At 31.7% G+C, this 15,294-nt stretch overlaps 1 protein-coding gene across 1 annotated transcript in view; it reads right to left on the bottom strand.

Annotated features, from left to right (window-relative positions):
• LOC132726678 (tubulin monoglutamylase TTLL4-like) overlaps positions 1 to 15,294 on the bottom strand; it is a 54,692-nt gene that overhangs the window by 37,683 nt on the left and 1,715 nt on the right. The window contains exons 2-3 of the mRNA XM_060712023.1: positions 1,137 to 1,324; positions 374 to 590 (exon numbers count right to left, since the gene is read on the bottom strand). Coding sequence (XP_060568006.1) covers positions 374 to 590; positions 1,137 to 1,217 — 298 coding nt within the window. The 5' untranslated portion in view covers positions 1,218 to 1,324. The remainder of the gene's footprint in view (positions 1 to 373; positions 591 to 1,136; positions 1,325 to 15,294) is intronic.

Raw genomic sequence — 15,294 nt, 5'->3', positions numbered from 1 at the left:
GGAACACTATATTCAACAATCAAAATGCTTAAACAGATCTTCCCTTGTTTATAAATCAACTATGTCACAATGAAACTTTCTTAGCAATGGTATTGAGAATAAAATTCATACTGTATAATTCTTTAACCCTTAACATGCTGGAACCGTAAGTGATAATTAGCCTTTGCCCCTAGAATAGAGCCAGGCCAGCCTGCTATCTGCACTTTAGTAAAGCATGACCAAACTTTATACTGCTGGCCGAGTAACTTTCAATTTTCATCTTGATATCCCTAAAATTTATAATGGACAGTTCCAAAATGGTAACAAGTCCACTTAAGAAATTTAACAGGTTAAAGATTATAATATGTGGTAAGGTTATAAGAGGTGAACAAACCTGTCGCTGGTTGCAGTAACATTTGTGGGCTGGGAGCTGGTTTAATACTGGATCGGAATGGAGTTGACATGGTACTGGTCGTGGAAGCGTTACTTAGACTACTGTATGCGTTACGGGCCGCTTCGGCATTGCTGCGTATTGACATCAAGTCAGCGTGATTAAACAACTGTACTGGTTTGATGGCATTGTTGCTGTATTTTAACATGGGTTTCTGGGCCTGAAAAAAAAACATTTTAATGATCGTTCAATGAACTGATAAGTTTCTTATTTCTCTTTTCTAAAAAAGATTCATTTTATAAATTAATGTAAATGGTGACATTTAAAAAACAAAATTAAACACATCAGAAATACATGACATTTGTATAAATTACATGACATATGTATAAATGTACGGAAAACTGAAAAAAATCATTGAAAAGTAGCCGTAAAGTAGAGAATAACTCAAAAAATTCCATCTCACCTTTTTAACTTTAAAGTTCAAAACTAAAATTTATTGCAGACAAAAGTCCATATATACACTGAGGGCATTTACGGATCAACTGTTGTTTACCAAATAAGTTTCTTTCCAAAATCATCAAATAAGAACAGACAGCATTTCAATTTATTTATGCAAGGCTATTAAATTCATATCAATATTAGTTATTACCCACAATATTTCAAAATATGACTAGTAAAATGGCATAGTAATAAGCTGACAATAAAATATACATGTATAATCTGTTGAACAAGTACACGATAAAGGAAATCGTCTATAACTTTTTACCTGTTGACGTAGTGGAAGCTGCTTCTTCAGCGAGAGATCTTCCAGGCTTGCCGTCAACTTGCCCGTTCCTTGATCTCCCATGATTCTTTGTGTTTATTTCAGTGGGTGGGGACAGAAAGGGGAAAGGGGGAGGGACTAACCTCCCATTTGCGTCAACTTTCTGTCATGTTGAATACCTTTTAAAAATTCTGAAATTAACAAAATTATAAACATTAAAGTTTCTTTCCAGTTAAAAACAATATAATGCCAATATGTCATTTTGTGTGTGGCAATTTTGTTCTGCTTGTCTGAAATTTCAGTCAAATTTGAAATTATAAACATAATTAAGATTTCTTTCCAGTTATAACCTATTTGACCTTTTGTGTGTGGCGATTTTGATCTGCTTTTCTGAAATCTTGAAAAAATTTCAGCCGTTTTCGTACACATTTCTCAAATTACGTTCACATACATGTTAACTATCCCTATTTAAGCGAGAGACTCCCCCTTTCACATGTCAAATTTCAAATATTTTTCTTAGAATAAGAAGTGTTTTTTTGTTTTTTTTAAATAAATGTCCCTCTTTTTCATTTCAAAATTTCCTTCTATGTCTATTTGTCAATTAAAAAGTCTCCCTCTCTTTGAAGTAAATTCTCTCTTGAACATTGAAAAAATTTCACATGTATGCATTTTACATAACCTTGAGCTTACGTTCCATTTTGCTTCGGATACCAGGAACTCCGCCAAAATGAACAAAATTCTTTCTATTTTTGGCAGTTTCAATAAAGAATTTTTGCTACAGACTTTGACAGTGAAAAAGATTTATAACATAATACAGTAAAGGCTACTTAAGTACGTTAAAAAAACAAGTAATAGAAAATATTCTCGTTGAAATCTAATTTATTGCGCCCTATAAAACTTGTCGATAGCTCTTGAAAAATTTATAAATCTTTTACCTTGTTAACATCTAAAAAGCTTTTAAATCTACTCAAATATCATAAACTAGTTTTGTTTTTTATACAAAAATACAAAACAGTTATGAAATATTCATACGTTTTCTACCTATTTCTTTTCAACCCCTACATTTTCCGACTCTAATGCTTTTATTCCATAACAAAACAGAAATTACCGGTATGTATTAACAGTCTTCACAGATCCAAACAAAATAGTACAGCGAAACTATTCAAAGAAAACAAAAAAATGCAACTGTCACAATTATATATCAATAATCATGTTCTCAACAGAGTTTTTTTACAATAAAAACTTTCAACAAATAAACTCCAAATTATATAAAGTTAAAAGACTTGTAAAATAATAAACAACCTTCCTTAGAGTACTTGTCTATTTTGTACAAACACTTTAAAATAAACCCTACTGAATAATAAGACGTACAGATATTCTAAAATCTTAATTTTACATAAATAGCAACAAAAAACATGAACAATTTTAAAGCTTTTAATCTATTTCATTTATACCTGACAGTAAACAAATCTTTCATAAGAAGATAAGATTTTACCCATTAGGATCAAATAAAACCTATAATATTTACTCCTCTTTAATAAAATATTTATTTAAAGGGGTACAATGTATCACTTTGGTTTTTTGACATGACAGGACTGAAATTATTTCTTTCAAGATTTATGTTCCATTTGATTTAGGTCTAGACAGTTTTTCCAGAATTTCATATGAATGCCACAAATATGTGATTTTTAATTTATTTCTGATACTCTTTTGCATATCTGTCTGTTATAAGTCACCCAGTTGATTCAAATTTTATCTTTGTAAGCTTTTGGACCTCAGTGGAGTTCCTTTAATATATAGCTGAACTTACATGTTCATGACTGTATAAGGAGAACAAAAAGTACAAATTACAATAAGTGGATTTTCTATTTCTATATTTGGAAAATATTTAGAAATGTTTTCCTAGGGAAATATTCATGGGATTGTCGCCTAGATTAAAAGGTTTCTCCATATCTGTGGTCACACATTTTATTTACCAGATTCAATTAAGGAGACCAAAAACTGTGTCCTTTAAGAAGGAAGTAAGGAGGAAGAAAAAACTTTTTTTCTAAAAAAGTATGATTAATTATCTGTCCTGTACTTTTTCCATATCTGTGGATGAAAATAGCTCACACATTTTATTTACCAGATTCAATTAAGGAGACCAAAAACTGTGTCCTTTTATAAGAAGAAAGTAAGGAGGAAGAAAAAACTTTTTTTCTAAACAAGAGCTGTCGGTAGGACAGCAACGCTCGACTATTCTTAGTGCTTGATAGTAAAAAAAATGCTTGATACAGCTACCTCCTCCTGTTTACAGGTTGGGGTCATGATGGTGAACAAGTGTGCAAAGTTTCAAAGCCATATGTCTATGGACTTTGAAAATATTTGAACTATTACAAAAACTTTAACGTAAATTCTAAGTCGAAAAAGGGGCATAATTCTGTCAAAATGCTTGATAGAGTTACCTTCTCCTGTCTACAGGTTGGGGTCATGATGGTGAACAAGTGTGCAAAGTTTCAAAGCCATATGTCTATGGACTTTGAAAATATTTGAACTATTACAAAAACTTTAACATAAATTCTAAGTCGAAAAAGGGGCATAATTCTGTCAAAATGCTTGATAGAGTTACCTCCTCCTGTCTACAGGTTGGGGTCATGATGGTGAACAAGTGTGCAAAGTTTCAAAGCCATATGTCAATTGACTTTGAAAATATTTGAACTATTACAAAAACTTTAACGTAAATTCTAACTCAAAAAGGGGCATAACTCTGTCAAAATGCTTGATAGAGTTACCTCCTCCTGTCTACAGGTTGGGGTCATGATGGTGAACAAGTGTGCAAAGTTTCAAAGCCATATGTCAATGTACTTTGAAAATATTTGAACTATTACAAAAACTTTAACGTAAATTCTAAGTCGAAAAAGGGGCATAATTCTGTCAAAATGCTTGATAGAGTTACCTTCTCCTGTCTACAGGTTGGGGGTCATGATGGTGAACAAGTGTGCAAAGTTTCAAAGCCATATGTCAATGGACCTTGAAAATATTTGAACTATTACAAAAACTTTAACATAAGTGGTTACGCCGACGCTCGGGTGACTGCAATAGCTCTACTTATTCTTATCGAATAGTCGAGCTAAAAAGTATGATTAATTATCTGTCCTGTACTTTTTCCATATCTGTGGATGAAAATAGCTCACACATTTTATTTACCAGATTCAATTAAGGAGACCAAAAACTATGTGTCCTTTAAGAAGGAAGTAAGGAGGAAGAAAAAATTTTTTTTCTAAACAAGAGCTGTCGGTAGGACAGCAACGCTCGACTATTCTTAGTGCTTGATAGTAAAAAAAATGCTTGATAGAGTTACCTCCTCCTGTTTACAAGTTGGGGTCATGATGGTGAACAAGTGTGCAAAGTTTCAAAGCCATATGTCAATGGACTTTGAAAATATTTGAACTATTACAAAAACTTTAACGTAAATTCTAAGTCGAAAAAGGGGCATAATTCTGTCAAAATGCTTGATAGAGTTACCTCCTCCTGTCTACAGGTTGGGGTCATGATGGTGAACAAGTGTGCAAAGTTTCAAAGCCATATGTCAATGGACTTTGAAAATATTTGAACTATTACAAAAACTTTAACGTAAATTCTAAGTCGAAAAAGGGGCATAATTCTGTCAAAATGCTTGATAGAGTTACCTCCTCCTGTCTACAGGTTGGGTTCATGATGGTGAACAAGTGTGCAAAGTTTCAAAGCCATATGTCTATGGACTTTGAAAATATTTGAACTATTACAAAAACTTTAACATAAGTGGTTACGCCGACGCCGACGCCGACGCTCGGGTGACTGCAATAGCTCTACTTATTCTTATCGAATAGTCGAGCTAAAAAGTATGATTAATTATTGTCCTGTACTTTTGCCATATCTGTGGATGAAAATAGCTCACACATTTTATTTACCAGATTCAATTAAGGAGACCAAAAACTGTGTCCTTTAAGAAGGAAGTAAGGAGGAAGAAAAAACTTTTTTTCTAAAAAAGTATGATTAATTATCTGTCTTGTACTTTTTCCATATCTGTGGATGAAAATAGCCCACACATTTTATTTACCAGACTGTGTCCTTTAAGAAGGAAGTAAGGAGGAAGAAAAAACTTTTTTTCTGAAAAAAGTATGATTAATTATCTGTCCTGTACTTTTTCCATATCTGTGGATGAAAATAGCTCACACATTTTATTTACCAGACTGTGTCCTTTAAGAAGGAAGTAAGGAGGAAGAAAAAACTTTTTTTCTAAAAAAGTATGATTAACTAGAACTATCACTAAATGTGATTAATACCCCCACAAGTCTGCTTCGGAAATGAGGATGTTACTAGTAACAGAATTACCTTGTAAAAGAATTGAAACATAGAGTTATGGTTGTGGGCAATTAAAGATAATTGTTGTTCATATATGTTGCATTTCCTTTGAATGTGGTTGGCCATTGATGAAGTTTAATTGAATTACTGTGTAATAAGTCCAGAAAGACAAAGAAAAAGAACAAAGGGCAATAAGTCTATAAATACTGAAGATAGAGTTATAGTTCTTGTGCACTGCACTTCCTCTTATTGTGCTTGACCATTGTATGAAGTTGTTTTGAATTCCAACCAGTACGTTTTAAGTTATGCTCCGGACAAGGAAAAGTATCAAAGGGCAGTAACTCTGTATTTTGTCAAAATGGAGTTATGGCTCTTGTGCACTGCACTTCCTTTTAATGTCCTTGACAACTGTATGAAGTTGTACTGAATTCCAAACAGCAGTTTTCAAGTTATGCTCTGGACAAGGAAAAGTAACAAAGGGCAATAACTCTGTAATTAGTCAAGATGGAGTTATGGTTCTTGTGCACTGCACTTCCCCTTATTGTGCTTGACCATTGTATGAAGTTGTTTTGAATTCCAAGCAGTAGTTTTCAAGTCATGCTGTGGACAAGGAAAAGTAACAAAGGGCAGTAACTCTGTAATAAGTCAAGATGGAGTTATGGTTCATATGCACAGCACTTCCTCTCAATGTGCTTGACCATTGTATGAAGTTATAATGAATTCCAACAATAAGTCTTCAAGTTATGGTCCGGACAAAAGAAAGCAATGGAAAAGAAACAAAGGGCAATAACTCTGTAATTAGTCAAGATGGAGTTATGGTTCTTGTGCACTGCACTTCCCCTTATTGTGCTTGACCATTGTATGAAGTTGTTTTGAATTCCAACCAGTAGTTTTAAAGTTATGCTCTGGACAAGGAAAAGAAACAAAGGGCAGTAACTCTGTAATAAATCAAGATGGAGTTATGGTTCTTGTGCACTGCACTTCCTCTCAATGTGCTGGACCATTGTATGAAGTTATAATGAATTCCAACAATAAGTCTTGAAGTTATGGTCCGGACAAAAGAAAGCAATGGAAAAGTAATAAAGGGCAATAACTCTGTAATTACTTTAGATAGAGTTATGGTTCTTATGCACTGCACTTCCTCTCAATGTGCTTGACCATTGTATGTAGTTATATTGAATTCCAACCATTAGTCTTCAAATTATGGTCCGGACAAAAAAAGAAGGCAATGGAAAAGCAACAAAGGGCAATAACTCTGTAATTACTTTGGATAGAGTTATGGTTCTTGTGCACTGCACTTCCCCTTATTGTGTTTGACAATTGTATGAAGTTGTTTTGAATTCCAACAAGTAGTTTTCAAGTTATGCACGGACAAGGAAAAGTAACAAAGGGCAATAACTCTATAATTAGTCAAGATAGAGTTATGTTTCTTACGCACTGCACTTCCTCTCAATGTGCTTGACCATTGTATGTAGTTATATTGAATTCCAACAATTAGTCTTCAAGTTATGCTCCGGACAAGGAAAATGCAACGGACAAAAAAAAAAGCAATGGAAAAGCAACAAAGGGCAATAACTCTGTAATTACTTTAGATAGAGTTATGGTTCTTGTGCACTGCACTTCCCCTTATTGTGTTTGACAATTGTATGAAGTTGTTTTGAATTCCAACCAGTAGTTTTCAAGTTATGCCCCGGACAAGGAAAAGTAACAAAGGGCAATAACTCTGTAATTAGTCAAGATAGAGTTATGGTTCTTGTGCACTGCACTTCCTCTCAATGTGCTTGACCATTGTATGTAGTTATATTGAATTCCAACTATTAGTTTTCAAGTTATGCTCCGGACAAGGAAAATGCAACGGACGTCTGGACCGACCGACCGACCGACCGACCGACCGACCGACCACCGAGTGACTCCTATATACCCCCCCAAACTTCGTTTTTGGGGGTATAATTATCTGTCTTGTACTTTTTCCATATCTGTGGATGAAAATAGCTCACACATTTTATTTACCAGACTGTGTCCTTTAAGAAGGAAGTAAGGAGGAAGAAAAAACTTTTTTTCTAAAAAAGTATGATTAATTATCTGTCTTGTACTTTTTCCATATCTGTGGATGAAAATAGCTCACACATTTTATTTACCAGACTGTGTCATTTAAGAAGGAAGTAAGGAGGAAGAAAAAACTTTTTTTCTAAAAAAGTATGATTAATTATCTGTCCTGTACTTTTTCCATATCTGTGGATGAAAATAGCTCACACATTTTATTTACCAGACTGTGTCCTTTAAGAAGGAAGTAAGGAGGAAGAAAAAACTTTTTTTCTAAAAAAGTATGATTAATTATCTGTCCTGTACTTTTTCCATATCTGTGGATGAAAATAGCTCACACATTTTATTTACCAGACTGTGTCCTTTAACTTTTTTTCTAAAAAAGTATGATTAATTATCTGTCCTGTACTTTTTCCATATCTGTGGATGAAAATAGCTCACACATTTTATTTACCAGACTGTGTCCTTTAAGAAGGAAGTAAGGAGGAAGAAAAAACTTTTTTTCTAAAAAAGTATGATTAATTATCTGTCCTGTACTGTGAAGAGTAGATAAGTTCAAGTTTTATGCTAACATCTTTAAGAATTTTTTTATTTTTAGGACCCTATGCATAGGGTCCACTTAAAGGACAGTAAGATGTGTATATGCAGGAAAGCCCATTAAAGTCTTAAAGACTTATTTCCACTTGCATAATTATATACATCTAACTGTCTGTGGTAACATAACAGAATTTTCAGCAATATCGTTTATGATATCAGATTTATCCATAAATTTCTCTTACCACATTTAAGCAAGCCTTAATTCCATGAACAAATAAATATACACTATATTCCAAAATTCATAAAACTCTTCCAAAAACTATGCATGTATTAATTCAGTATATCCGTATATCAATCAAATAAAATATACATATATAACATTTTTTTTTTTTACTACACTATTTGTTAAATACCAGCAACAAACAGTTTTTACAATGCACAAACATTGTCATGTGTATTCCAAAATTTATAAAACAACATGGTATAAAACTATATTGTATAACTCGAAAAAAAATCTGCAAATATTTTCCTTTTAAAAACACATCATATTATATCCTTCACACAACCTATTTTTTCCATCACAAAAAAAACAACGCTTCAACAATGAATTAATATGCTGAATCATGTACGTCAAGTTTTTGTTTTGTTTTGATTTTTTTTATCTCAAATCAATAACCAAGCATAAATAAAATATTTTTGACCTACAGGGAGACACCCTATCTGTGTGACAATCACACTTAATCAGGTTCTAGTTGGATCTTGTCAGATGGGGATTATGCAAGGTGCTAAAATACGACTTAATCCACTGCATATCAATTAATGTACCAATATAAGATTATTTATTTATCACGATAATCTTCTTTAAATCCAGTCACCTTAAATTTCAGGTCAACTTTTAAAATCCATCTGTCAGTTTTTTTAATTACTGATTAATTTTAATTTCTTAAATCGTTTATTTAATTATGCACAAATTTAGTTCATGCAATGGACTTGTATGGCTTTTAGAGTTTAGACTGGGAGAGTTTAGAAAATTTAGCCTTTAAACCAGTAGAATTTAGCCTTTAAGCCAGAAGAATTTAGCCTTTAAACCAGTAGAATTTAGCCTTTCAACTAGTAGAATTTAGCCTTTAAACCAGTAAAAATTTGGAAAATTAAATGGCATGGGTCTTTTTTTCACTTTTAGAAAAATAGTCCCAAAGTCAATGGAGAGAGGGGTAAATTGTGTTTCAGAGAGGAAAACGGAAAATTTTTGAAATGGATTAAACTGTCCATGAATTTTAATGTTAGATTGTGATAAAAAGAACTAGTAACTTTTCAAGCTTCAAAGTTCCTCTCTTATGATAAAATGAATCTCATAAAAGAAAAAAAAAAATCCCCCTTTTTCCACTGTTGGAGGGGAATGTTTTTCAGAATTAATGCAAAAATTTATACTTTCCGGAGAGGGAAATTATTCAATAGGGCCATATTTTCAGCTCTAAATTTGCCATAAAAAGGTGAGATAGTAAAGTCATTATCAGTAATGACACTTCAAAGTTACAAGCACCTGTTCATGATGGAACAAGTCCTTTAAATTTTATGTTTAATAGTTGAAGTACCACTTGTTGTCCTTATTTTGATAATTTCTCCTAGTTTCAGGGTAAACATTTTCGTTTCTGGTCTCAAGAAGGGGGGAAAAATGCAAAGTTATTATTTAAAATTAAACTTGTAGTTCTTTGCCCTAAATTTAATTTAATACATAACCAAATACACACAATTCAATTTGGATTTTTGTGAAGTTTTATTCTTACCCTTTGTATAAATGTATTTGTTGTGCAGTATCTTGGTTTTTCTTTTTTAAATTTACCGGGTCAAATTAAAAGACAATATAAATTGAAATAAATATATTATATCAATACGTTACCAAACTGAGAAGCATTACGTCGTTTGTTTTGTTATTTTATGCATTTCAGTTTCGCCTAAACGTCATTCAGTCATACAGGCGGCGTAGTTCCTGGAGGTTACAACCTTCTAATTGGTACTAAGACTACCTGTCCTCCGCCGCTAAACTTATTCGCAACAGGCATCTTCCCGGGGATCGAACTCACACCAGAGAGCGCGTAACTGATTAGAATGATCATTGACTCTAAACCCTCGAGCCACGGGGGCGGCTCCCATCACACAACATACAGTTCAAACTTGTGACCAAAAGACCAACCAAGGGAGAAACAAGCACACTGTCCTTTTTAACAAGATTGTTTTTATTTAGAGCTTATTATTCATTCTTTCCATGACCAATGAAGGGTTGTTGAAAGAGTGGCCCTTTATTTACAGGTGATTTCACTTCAGAGTGATCTTAACACATGTTTGACTCGTATATGAAGCGAGCGAACGGATGATGTTGCGTAGCTGATTGCGTTGATGAACCACGTGTGCTGTTTCAGCCAATAGACCAAAAGTTATAGGAAATATCTTAGGCGAAATGTTTGAAATGATTCAAAAAGAGCAAAAACTGACATAATTTTACAAATAATCAAGCTGTTATTATAAATTATTTCATATTTGGTCATACCTCTTATTTGCTGTAATATAATTCCGTTATTTTATCATTATATTTAGAAAAGATCTTGAAATATCTTAGATATACTATATTTAACTACAGCAGTGAGTCAACAAAACTTAAAAATCTATACCCTGGTAAATGAATTTACCTTTTTTTCCTACTTAAATAAAAAATATTTCCAACAAACATGTACAATGTATTTAATTAGAATTTCACTTGCATAGAACGAATTAAACCTCTTGACAATATATCCCACTTCTTCACCTGTGCACTGACATTTATATCAGGAGTGTTTTAAAATGTGCGAGTATTGTCTAGCACAAATTTCAAATTTAAATTGCGGCTTGTTGGGGCGTAATATTGGATTGTATCACGATTAAATCATCTAGCTTGATCTTGATAAAATTCCCACCAAAGCTCGATCGTGAGCAATAAAGCTTTGAACTTTATTCCTTTGATAGCACTGAACATTTAGGTTTATCCAATTTTATCCATAATTTCAATTTATGCTTGATTTTTTAATGTTTATTTTTTTATCTGTGGTTTTTTCTCTTATACTATCGGTACCTGTCATCAGCACAAGTTTTTTAAGGACGAGAATGATAAGATCTATTGTGGGCGGTTATTGTACATTTCAGGAAATTGGCTGTAAATTACTTTAAGGGCGAAATCCCTCGAGAACAGCATGGCAGTCGTTGGAATGTTGACATTCAACTCTATTATACAGTGATATTGTAAACTGAAGTTGTAAGAATTCAGTTAAGTAGCCAGTATAGTTGCTTTCAGTCTTAACCATAGTTGACTTTGAGTTTTTATAAAGTGCTGGACTTTTAGCCACTGAAATAAATTTGTGCATCTATTGTCAAAAAACATCTCCGAATTAAAACAACTTGATCCAAATCATGTCACGACTCTCAGATTACGATAGGTTTTTGTGTACTAGCGATACTTGAATAAATTATTTACAGCAGTAGCATAAGTCTCGTATATTAATATTTTATTAGTTGTGCGTGTGATTCTGACTGTACTGATAGAATTCTTTATAGAAGAAGCACCTTGGTTTATACCTAACAATGTAGGTGTCAGCGTTAGCTAGGTGGCAACATATTAATCGAATATGCTGATCTACAACAGACATGAACAGCATATTGTTTAGGACAATGGCCACTTGTTTCTGTATCTGTTTTTGTGAATTTTCATAAATTCTAGACATTTAAATTAATTTAAATTAATCATACATTCTTTCAAATGTGTATTAATTATTGATCAACAAAAAAAATAATGATGATACATCAGTATTGTTTCTATCGATGACAGCTTTACAAACAAATATCTGGAAACACTCCAGGCTAATTAGCATATTAAACTATTAAGCATCAAATTTGGAATTTAGACAAGTTTAAAACTTTTAGGAGGCCTACACCCCTCCCCCTACTAAAATCTCACTGGATTTACATGATTCAGAAAATCAAAAATCCACTTCCTAGAAGGACGAAAATACGGAATTCTGTCTTAAGACGGAAAAACTTTCACCCATGCGTTATTATTATTTTTGCATACTGTGAACTGATATATATTTTGCTTCTGCTTTTTTTTTTACAATTAGTACAGTAACAGTTGTATGGAAGTCAAAATACTACTTTGTGCACATTTTACTATTTTATTGACATAATTTATAATAAATATCACATTCAGTACTAATTTATCCAAGTAAGAAGCATTTAACAAGCTCTTAAACAGTTATATAAAACATTATAAAATCCACTTTTGCCCTTTCTTAAGAAGGAAAAAAATTATTCTTTTCTGAGGTATAATTAATGTGCCTTTAAAAAAATTGTCATCATCATGAAAAAAATATTCAGATTTTAACTCTTTTTTAATTAGGTATACAAGTTTTTAACTGACACAGGTATTTTATTTGGATCAATACTGTAGACCTAAGATATATAGTATATTAAGAATAGTATATGTTCCGGCTGTTTTTCAATATCTTAAAGCTATATGTATATATCCCATTCATTTTGCAAATAATCGCTCAATGGACTGTACGATTCAATAGTATATAAATAAAATTGTACCTGCTAGTGTCAAAGCATGCAATAAAATTTGATATATATACGATACGAATGTTTGCACCTTATAAATAAAAGTTTTCTTAAGGTAACTAAACCCCGTGTAAAGTGACAGTCATTAAGTTCAATTGTGCTTAAATTAGCTCTCGACTTAAAATTGATTAACATTTTTTTTTTCACAAAAGATTAATTCTTTTCTACTGTAACTGTAATATTATCTCTTTCTTTTTTTTATTTTATTTGTTTGTGTTTTTTTTTCACAGTTTTTGTTTTGTTTTGTTAAAATTCAAGTGTCAATATTAACATTTCAACTGTTGACTATAAAATTTCTCTGTCAACTTATCTCACTTAATGAACCTTAAAATTTTAATTATTTAAAATTAATAAGTATAAATATATAATGGTATCAAAGGGTGTATTTTAAAACTGTTATTGAACCAAGCATATTTTCTGCACTTATTTTCAAAATGCCACAAAAATTTCTAAGTTCTAAAAGACTAAATGTTGAATGCCCAAAATAGATAAATATTTAGCATTGATGGAAAAAAGTGTTGAATGCACCATCACTAATATCGCGTGCATTCTGGTATATCGGACAAGGCATTGCGGTTGAATGATATTAAAATGTTAAAAATCTTGCTCTTTGTGCAACTGCCACAAAAATTGCACTTTAATCGTGCAAAATCAAAACGAATTTCATTTCACACCAATTAGTATACATACGATTAATGACATGAAAAATTCGGAAGGATTTGGGGATAACCAATCATGATATATTTATTCTACTTATGTGGATCAGATTTTCTGCAAGCTGTTATAGATGAACATTGAACGACCAATCACAGGAGTGAGTTAACTTTTAAAAATCATCGAAATTAATATATGATGGAATTACTCTCTAAAAGGCAGATCTCAAACTGAACACTTTGTTATTTTTGTTGTTGTTTTTTTTGGTGCAATATATAGGCCTTTTCCCCTTTTCCCAATTGACGAAACAATTTCCTAAAATACATGTGTATGAAGATATCCCAAAAAAGCACAAATTTAAGGCATGTACATATATAACAACAGACTTTAGGGAAACAACCATTCATAAATCAATATTATCATCAGATTAAAACAATTTAATAAATTTGTCAAATTTCCCAAATTTCATATGGTTACCTTTAATTGTAAAAAGGAAAATTCCCAATTAGATGCCAAGACTTTCACATTGCAATTGCTATTTTTTCTATACCTTTGTCAAAATACATGAGAAAAACAGTGTGAAAAACAAACTATAACTTATTGAACTACCAAGAATATTGAAATCATGTGAGCCAACAATTCACCACATTTCCCTGAAACTTATCATCACTGACACACTGATACACAAGGCCCATACATATTGGATATGACAACAAAATAATCACCTAGAACGTATATACAAACAAATAATAAACAAATCATCATTTATTCACTACCATAGGGAATCATCAACAAAACAAATATAATCTTCACATAGTGCATTACCACAACTTCCACAAGTATCATATATTGAAATTCTGTCAGAAAACAAATCATGTCTTTTTCATTTCTCTTATTCATGTACTGAAATTTCTAGAAGAAATTTTGTCTAATAACCAAGACACATACAAAATTGTACACTGAAATTTCTGGAAATAAAATTCTCTCAAAAGTGCAAAATACTGAAAGAAGAGAAACTTCCAACTATACAGAGACGTTTATAAGCATACAAAACCAAAGCATTCACAAGATACTGAATATAAATCTTTAGTATAACACATACCAAAATAATGCACTTGGTATAAATCCTTATTCTTTTTTAACAAAAGCTGGAAGTTTTTTGATACAAACATGAACGCTACGGTAGCATCAAAATAAGATCCTGTAATCTTTTACCTATCATATATAAAAATTTTTTATAAATACATGATCAAAGTGTATATTCAAAAATAGCCTTTTACGCAGATATTTCATTTCACATTCAAATCTCCCCTGATCAGGAATGTATATATTTAATATTGACAAATAAATCAATTTTCTTATCTTTTTGACAATTTATGAAAAACTTGAGCATTAACTTTTACAAAGGTAAAGTCACTGTCTCAAAGCAACAGATCAATAAAGATAGAGAAATATCAAACAAACTCTTTAATTTGTCTTGAAGGGCGACTTCTAAAGATTTCTTTACAAAATCTTGTTATGATCTAATTCTTCTTTAAACGTAGGTGCGTACATTATTCATATTCTTTGGTTTAAAGCCTTACAAATAAATTCACAAGATAAATCAATACAAGTTCACATAATGGCAACATTCTATCTTTAAAACTGTATGCCTTCAGAGGTGCCAAAAACTTTCAAGGAAATCAACCTTTAAGAAAATTGTACGAAGATTATAAGGAAAGTAAATTTATAAATTTTACATTTCATTTAAAAATTTATATGTTACAGGCAATGACAGACTGATTATGCAGTATTTATCACCATATTTGATTATTTCTACTGCATGACTAACACAGTATTTAAAGGATTTTAAAGGATTTTTTTCCATATTTTGACATTTTATGGTAATTTATCATTTTATGTGTGTTGAAAGTGCCGTTTGCAATACATGTATAAATTACTTTCTTTGTTTACTTGAAAA

The sequence above is a fragment of the Ruditapes philippinarum genome, unplaced genomic scaffold (genome assembly GCF_026571515.1).
Source record: "Ruditapes philippinarum isolate M1 unplaced genomic scaffold, ASM2657151v2 ctg1506_1_1_1_1, whole genome shotgun sequence".
In the NCBI taxonomy this organism is placed as follows: Eukaryota; Metazoa; Mollusca; class Bivalvia; order Venerida; family Veneridae; genus Ruditapes; species Ruditapes philippinarum.
The sequence above is the reverse complement of the archived record's forward strand: the minus strand, read 5'-3'. Positions and strand labels throughout refer to the sequence as shown.